Raw genomic sequence first — 8846 nt, 5'->3', positions numbered from 1 at the left:
AACACTACACCAATAATTCAATAATAATTCAATGGAGTTTACCTCACTAGTTACTGTGGAAATGAAGCAAAACACAATGGGAACATTGACATAGCAATAATCTTCATTTCATATAGTGCCTTTAAGAGCAATCGTATCTTAGCCTAAGAACAGTAATATTACAGGCAATGCCTCAGAGAGGCCAAAATATATATTTTTGATAGTCTTGAAGGCATAAGCCTTATGCCCGTGAGACAGTGTGCAAAGGCACTTCTCAGAAAAACGACATTGGAGTGCCCTCTGCTGTATCATTTCATTCTAAAACTGCCACCTTCACTCCGCTTCAGAATCCTGATTCTCTATTAAAGCACTATTAAAGCACTCTCTGTGAAAGCATTCCTACAAAGGAATAGGGCTTTTAATCCCTGCCTCTTCAAAAACACTTTTTTTTTTAAAGAAAGAGCAATCATTATTGAAACCTGTAACTGTACCAATCAAACTTTAAAAAAGGAACAGGCAGTATGATCATTAATGCCTTGACAGGTAATCAGTTTTTTGATAGAGGTCATAGTTTAATAATGAATGGAAGACAGTGCTGGCAAAATTGAAAGTAAAATGAAGGTTTTAAGAGGATTAAACAGGGAGTACTAATCCTGTCCTCACATCCCAGGGCTTGTAGATAGGGTGAAAGGTCGACACACTGTGTCTTAGGAAGTTTGCTCACAGGTTTCACTTGCTGTGCTGCTAAATTGAGGAATTCCATTCACAAATAGGGGATGCTGTGTTTCTAGAGCAACCTTTAATAGGGTTCTTAAACTATCTTTGTTCAGAAGAAGCAGTTGTATGTAACTGCTTTAAAAATATGTATTTGTGTGTGCATGTCAGAATGCAGTTACCCTTGTAGGACCTGCTTTTTATGCTTTGCTTTAAAATATCCTCAGTAAATAACCTGGTAACGACAAAAGGCTGTGGGCAATGCAAGCAAAAGATTGAAGTGGAAAAGATCTGATCAGTACCACTATCGACTTGACCATATATTACCAGAGAGTGCCAACAGACTTCTCTTAACTCTTTAAAATTCAGTTTAGTTCTCCAGTGTGTGCAATGGTTAGCACTTTGCAGTAAAAGCAAATTTCATACAGACCCTGTATTCTGAGGATCTAGCAGCCCTTCATAACCATACTCACCTTTGCAAGCAGTGCTCTCTGTGCTGGGGATGCAATAATTTTACACCAACATGAAGGAAAGCACCTGGTATATGGGAATGACTTAAAAATGGAACGGGGCATGACCTAGCCTTCAAGTAAACTCTGAACATTGGTGTTCAATCTTGAGAAAAAAGATTGTTTTTTTTTCCCACAGATCAAATCACTGGTTTCCCTCTGCTATCTGTCTCTGCAGATGTCTTACACACAAGCTTTGCCAGGAACCTTGAAAAGTTCATTTCAATGTGGAATCTGAATACTACCCCAGTTTACAAAGACGACTGCAGACGACCATAAACGTGGCAAAAATGGGGAAATAATATTTTAATTTATATGGGTTGATACTCCACATAATTTAAAAATAAAAGCAGTAAAAAAAATCTCATAGCCTTTTTTGCTTCCTTTTGCTTTAAGTAAATGCTAAAACAACCATCAAGCTGAAATGCATTTCATGAATTATTTTCAAAATTAATTCCGGAATTTGTGCCAGAGAATGCAATGCGCTCTGAAGAACATATGGGGGCTCTCTGTCACAACATTACACAGTGACCTTCCGCAGCATTGTGACTCAGTAACGGGGGTCGGTGACTGGTGTTTATTCCCTGTATTAGCCGAGACGTGTGATGCATAGAACATAAGGCGTCCCATTACGAAAGTGTAACAGGACTGCCTTTTTTTAAACAGGAGTTCATTCAGTTTTGGTCCAGATGAATGCAATAGTTTGATTTATCACTGTGCTCTAACATTTTATGATACAAAGTAACTATTCTCCACAAAATGTTCGTGATCGAAAAGGTATTTGCTCAGCAGATGTAATTCAATGATTGACAGTACTCTAACAGCAGAAAGGCCAAAGATTTTTTCATCTGTTTTGGAGAGCCAGCGCATCACATGTACTGTATAAACGCAGTGTTTTAGATAATCCCCCAGTTGAGAATGAATGAGAATTCTTTCATTACAATTCATTACAATGAAACGTACAGCTAAGGTTAACTAAATAAGGCAGACAGTATTACCGTACAGGCCACACAATGCAAAACGTAAAATATCTGAGTCAGTGTGCTTAACAACCAAATAATGCTAGCCGGGAGTCATCGGAAATTATGTAAGTAAATTAACAGTAAAGTCATACATGGCTAACATTGTCCGAAGGCAAAGTCACTAAGGACAGCTTTATTAAAAAAGTTCTGCAAAAAATGAAGTAAAATGTTACTGGCACTTATATCTTATTTCAGTGAAATATTTTCTTCTCATATACTTTTGCTTCACTTTTGGACAATAAATGTGTTTAAGTAATAACAATCATGTACTGTAAGCAAAATTAAGTCTTTTTTCATTTTTAAAACCAGCATGTGATTATTAAAATATAAAATACCCACAGACATTCTTTGATCATCAGGTTTTGTTTATAATAACTGCACATGTGATGCTGTTTTTCATCCCCTTCACAAAAGCGATTGCGTTTGGGATAACGATTTTTTCCTTCCTGTCAGTAAAATGATTGGACTGGGGATCGCGAATGTTTCCTTACCTTCAAGAAAGCGGTTGCGCAGGGGATCAAATAGTCTCCCTGCACTATTTTATAAACGTAAACGAAACCAGGCGATACAAAGGAGAATACACTTCCTGGAAAAAAAAAGTGCAGAACATAACCTTGTGACTTCAATCGCAAATACAACCAATTACACAGCCGTTAAAGCAAATAAGCTGTCTGGATGTGCAAGTGAGAGTCGAGTTGTGCTTTGTACATATACAGTAGAACTAGACGGCCCGCTCAATGGACGATCAAGTCAAGATGACATCCTATGATCCAGTTTGGTCTTTCAGGATGAACAAGAGTAATTTGCCTCCGAATTGACGGGTTCGAGATTACGTTTCTAAATTGCATAAAATTGCCCATCAGAATCACATGTTTTGCTAAGTGATCGAATGGTATTCAATTACTTGGAAATGGCGACAACCAAGTAAATGCATTATATATTATTCGGAGAGGTGTATAAAGTAGAACAGGACACGACCTACTGTAATCTCTATGACAAAGATATGCTATACAGTACATTTCTCCCCCACAAATTCCAGACTACACACGTGTTTACAGAGACTGTACAAATCATACAGTATAGCTCTAGGCATTGTTTTATTTTTGCAGAGCTTTTGATGTTTTGTGGTTTCTTATGGTCATGAGAAAAAAGAAAAGAAGTGCATACTTCTTCAGGGTATGTTCTTCAGGCAAGAACAGCAGAATAAAGGGTTGACAAAGAGGACCTGCGATGGAAAGCATGACCCCCTTAATTCACTTCTCTGACCCACTAACACAAACATCGCAGAACAGCAGAAAACATTTGCTGCATTTACACTATTCTTCACTGAATTGTGATCCCTCAACCTCCCAAGTGTAGGGAATATAGCAAAATACACTGTTTTCAAAAGGAAAACACTAAAAATAAAATACTTTTTGTTCTCTCCTATTACAAGTCAAAATTAGGTTAAGATGGTTAAGATCGAGAAATAGAAAAGATTTAAATTTAGAATAGTTTTCTTGTGGAAATAAAACAGATTATAGAGTATTCTACAGAGACAGATTAGCAATCTGAATTTGAACTTTTACAGAGGTACGGTTTTCCAGATAACTTAAAAGTCCACTGTGGACTTCTATTAAATTGCATCACATTAGACCCATGACTTTAATCCTTTCCAGAATTTGATTATTTCTTCCTCTTTATTAAAAGGTGTACAGCCTTCCGATCAATGTTTTCATTGAAAGACAGCTATATGTGTATGATACATTTCTAGTTGCAATAAAAAAAAAGTTTATTTTCTGTATGGAGAGGAAAATAAAAAAGGACATTTTAAATTTCAGAACAGATCAACTTAAGAGAAGGAAAAACAAAATTCTGAACTGACAGTTATACTGTGTGTTTAGATTTAGGCTGTCCAATTATTTTTTTTTGCGTCAAGATATACAGAACAAGGAAAAACAAGGGAATGTGTTTTAAACGCTCATTTAAAAAATAATAAAAAAAGTAAAAACATGTCTGCCCCAGGCAAATCTCTCTTGGAAACAAGGCATTCTATCAAAAAGCACATTTTAAATCTCAGGTTTCAAGAATTGAAGCAGAACCTTCAAGTGTGACTAAACCAGCTTGCTGCCCAGCTGAAAGAACACCTGCTCACAGCTATGACAGTTATGTACCCTTGAAACAACCCAAAGGGCAATTTGCTATTTATACCAATTTAAGGCCTGAGGCTACACCTCAGGTTTATTTCCAGCCATGTTAAATGAGAATTGAAGTTTATTTATATTCATTTGCACATGGATCTTCGGGACTAAATTAAAAGCTTTTGATTTAGCGCAGTGTATTAGGTCTGATTTCATGGTCATTCTGTCTACGTCTAACATGTCACTGGGCTGTAAGCCTCTTAGTAAAATAAAATCTATTGGTTAGGTGCTGTTACAGCTACTACATACTGTACAATACATGCAGATACATCTTAGCCCAGACACTGCATGAACAACAGAAAAGGAGTAAAAATGACACTGCAGTTGAACTTCCAGGAGGTACTTATTCAACCAATTATGGGTCTGTTTTATTTTTTTTCTTGGACCCATTTGCCCTCTGACCTTTGAAAGTATGCACATTTTAGATACACAAATTACTCAAATCTCAAATAAAGTTTGCTTTTGTTATAAAACTCATACTTATGAGAAATTTAAATTTTGTTAAAAAGGTTAAACTTCCTTATGTTCTTACCCTTTCAACTTGTTCCCACCACCAGCAACAGCAATAGCTTTGTGTTAAACTGCATTATTTCAGGATATATTTTATATATGTGGCTTGTTATAATTTAAAAAGCAAGCAAAACAAACACCATTCAAAAGCTTTCAATATAATAATTTAAACATCTTATCTGAAAATAGTTTTTCTGGTGGAGATATGCGTTTCATGTGTGAGAAATATAAATAAATTTGACCTTTAAGCTGAACTTACAATTTTACCTCTACAATGATACAAGTAAGGTTCTGTGATACATCCATTAAAAACAAAATTCTGCTATGCAGACATTTCATCAAGAGTAATAAAGTTAAAGAAATAAGAATTCAACTTTATTTTGACATAAATTTTCTATTTTTTCCAATACACAAAAATACTGCCTTCAACAATGGCAGGCTAAAATATAATCATGCTATAGTTATAAAGAAATATTTACACGGTAGAATAGTAGATATCATTTTAGTACAATAATGTTTATATGTTAAATCTGCATAAATGATTATAAAGTACAAAAAGAGGTAGGGACAACTGCATTCTTGTAATATAGCTGTTCTCATTTTCTATGTCAAAATGAATTGAAATAAGATAGAAAAGGAATTAAACTTTTATTGACATAGATTAATTTAACTGAGGACAACTGTCCCCATAGACTCAGTCCTGCAGTCAAATACCATTTAATTGTAAAACAAATGATCTCAAGACTCAGTCGTTCTATTCAGAAGAAAGAAAAGGCTGATTTACATTTAAGAGAATACAATAAGTGAAAACCGAAGGCCCAAAACAGAAACGAGAGATGTATCGTTCTTATGCTAGTGATACCTGCCACAGAAAGGCTTCTCTCAGTCACTCCTACAATTGGAATCAATCACTCGTGCCCGAGACTAAAGCATAAAAAAAATCAAATTTACAACTACAGCTGAAAAAAGAACATCTTCATTCCTTGTGCAATTAAACGAGTTCAGTCCTCCATTTTCTCTAGGTCAGGGTGTTTTTACTAAAGCAGCATGTCATGGTATTCATAAGTAATTAATATGGGAAAAACACATCACTGGTATTACAGCTGTCTGGAGTCTTATGCAATCTGAGTGAAAGATGAACAGACTCACAAAGTGAACGTGCAGTGGCTAGGCCAGCCTGGTCCTCTGCCTTCAATTTCAATTGTCTGTCAATTTAAAACAAAGTAGAGGTGGACAAGGGATTTACTAAATGTTTTATTTTAACAAAACCTACCAAATCGTGAGTTGATTGCCATAAACTGAATAGAGAAAATAATATACTGTAAGGGCCTGGATGATTTGCTATTTGGAATGACTGAAGGGAAGTACTCCACTAATCAAATTTGCTCAGATTATTCTCCTGGATTACTATTGTGCCATCTTCTCCACACTCCTGTAATTACATTTTGCAGCAGGAGATTTTCCAAAGGTCAAATCTCAAAGATTTTAAAGCTCTGATGAATTTAAAACCAAACTTGCAACCTACACCCCAGAACACTTTTCTGTATGGGGCAAGACCATTTTAGTTTTACTTTAAAATGCCTTCCTTAATGCACTTTTATATTTATAGCTGTTTATATAATATTTTTTATTTTTTTTAATATAACCAAAGTGTTCTAACCCCCTCGTGAAACTTCATACTGTAGAGACTGTGGAGACTACAGTATGCTGTAGGGCATTATTTTCCAAAGGACAATATAAGATTTTAGGTTTATTCCATGCTGAAAAAAGAAGAAAAGAAACAACGTTTCGGCTGTGGAACCTTCTTCTGGTGTCACACCCGAAACTTTCTGTTTCTTTTCTTCTCTTTTTAGCATGAAATAAATCTTTACTTGTTTCTTTGCAGCCTACACATGCCGACAGCCACCTACTTGAACTACTTTAATATAAGATTTTTCCACATTCTCCCATTTCCATCCCCTGACATCAACCCCTTGCCTCCAGATCACAACAATTATTTTAGGAACTGAATTCAGAAGAGTAAAGTTTTGACTAACACTTTTTCTAGCAGTTCTCATATACAGTACAGCAAAAACCCTGTACCTGTTGCTCAGATTTCAGGGTATGCTGTACATTTATAGCATAGTGCTATACAACTACACCCCTGTAATTTAGGTGAGGATCATAATAGATTAAATTCTGCATTCAATTTGCAACTTAGCCTTTTTCAAATGTACAAAAATATGAACACTGAAAACTTCAAATCAAAATCGCTCTCTGCGACTTTGTAACCAACAGCAAAGCTACCATTTTTAGCATAATCTCATCAGATATAGGAAGCCAAGCAAGTCTGGGGAAAAGCTGGAAGACCTCTAAGAAAAGCCTGGTTTTCTGCTGTAAGAGCAGATGGTGCTTTTCCCCCTGGACCAGACCGAACACTGCCCCAATATGGTGATTGGGGTCACTGTACTGTTGACTGTGCCATCCCTTAGATGTGGACTTAAACCAGGATTCTGACTACTTGGTCATTAAAGAGCCAATGGCTGTTTGTAAAAGCACTGGCGCTAGCTACTTTATCCTGTTTAGATTTCACTCTCAGGAGTCTGGTCTACTAAAAACTGCTTCCTAATACAGTTTGTTACTTCTCAATCTCATCAGCTGTATAGTAGGTCTGTGAGGGTATAATGGTTGTCACATGTTATACAAGGTACTACACTTCAGTAGTTGTTGAAGTAGGTCCACTCCTGTACATAAAGCACTTTAGGTTCATTCAAGAAGGAAAGTGCTAAAGGAATGCAGTTATTAACTTATTATAAAACCGGTGCTAAATAAATTCATGAAATAAAATTAGAAAACCATTTAAAAATAGTTCAGAGCACCAATTAAAACACCCTCACTGTAATGTAACAACAGAATATCCAAGTTAAAAACATTCATTTAAACAAATTATGAAATAACATGAATATACAGCAAAGTTCTTCAAACTGATTTTTGATTTTTAAATGTAGCAGTCACCAACAGTTAAATACAGAAGATTAAATAAAAACATTCATAATAAACCAGATCTTTATAAAATGTCATGAAATGACATGTTGCCTTGAAACCAAAAGGGTAAATTCAATATAAAATGTTATCAAATGATGCTAAAAGAGTTACTTCAATGATAATGAAGTGCAGCTGACAAGCTAATGGTGTATTTATAAGAATGAATATACTTTTTTGTGAAACAGGACAGGCTGTGGATACACCACAGACCTTTGGAAAAACTCAGTGTTTTGAGAATAAACAACTTCAAACCTAACAGGAAAAAGCAGGAAGAAATGTTCAATTTTTCTCATGGATAAACTCTTAAATCTGAAAATTGCTTGGAAAATATTTCTTCTTTTTAGAAAAATCACAAACCTTTTTCTAAGAATTAGAATACATTGGTTACATGTAAAGTGTCTAGCTTCAACATTAAATTAAAAAAAAATAATATTTAAAGAAAACAATTAAATGCACCTAAAGTGTACGCTATAAAAAGGCAGATCCATTGGTCCATTATAAGGAACTGTGGCAGCTGCAGCACAAGTTGTTTAATGTACTCCATTCATGACATTTTTCTGATTCTGTTCGGTTTCTTGCAAGGCGTCGTCATTATGTTGCAATATGTCTAGGTTTTCCTCCCACAGCTGGGCGTGTTTTCTGATCTCTTCCAGCGTGTACTCTTTCACAATGGTCCCATTCTCAAAAACAGTGACTAGCATGTCCTTAATTGAAAGAGAAATAAAATGGCTTTTGTAAGAACGTAATATTTTCAAAAAAAGATAAATGTTTTGTTTTCTCAGTGGTGAACTGCTTTGTGTTTCATTGTAAGCAATCAGAGAAGAAAGAATGGGAGTGTGCTTTTCAAAAATACTGAATACTCTGAAAGACAGGAATGGAGCTCTAGCTTTCTCGTCTAGAATGTGACA

The 8846-nt window shown here is 35.4% G+C and overlaps 1 protein-coding gene across 1 annotated transcript in view; it reads right to left on the bottom strand.

The window, feature by feature from the left end:
• Nucleotides 1–5545: 5545 nt before the first annotated feature.
• Nucleotides 5546–8846, bottom strand: part of nampt2 (nicotinamide phosphoribosyltransferase 2) — a 39839-nt gene continuing 36538 nt past the window's right edge. Inside the window, exon 11 of the mRNA XM_088917671.1 lies at nt 5546–8642. Coding sequence (XP_088773797.1) covers nt 8469–8642 — 174 coding nt within the window. The 3' untranslated portion in view covers nt 5546–8468. The remainder of the gene's footprint in view (nt 8643–8846) is intronic.

This window comes from Atractosteus spatula, chromosome 5 (genome assembly GCF_055471065.1).
Source record: "Atractosteus spatula isolate fAtrSpa1 chromosome 5, fAtrSpa1.hap1, whole genome shotgun sequence".
Lineage (NCBI taxonomy): Eukaryota > Metazoa > Chordata > Actinopteri > Semionotiformes > Lepisosteidae > Atractosteus > Atractosteus spatula.
This window is presented reverse-complemented; position numbering and strand designations above follow the sequence as displayed.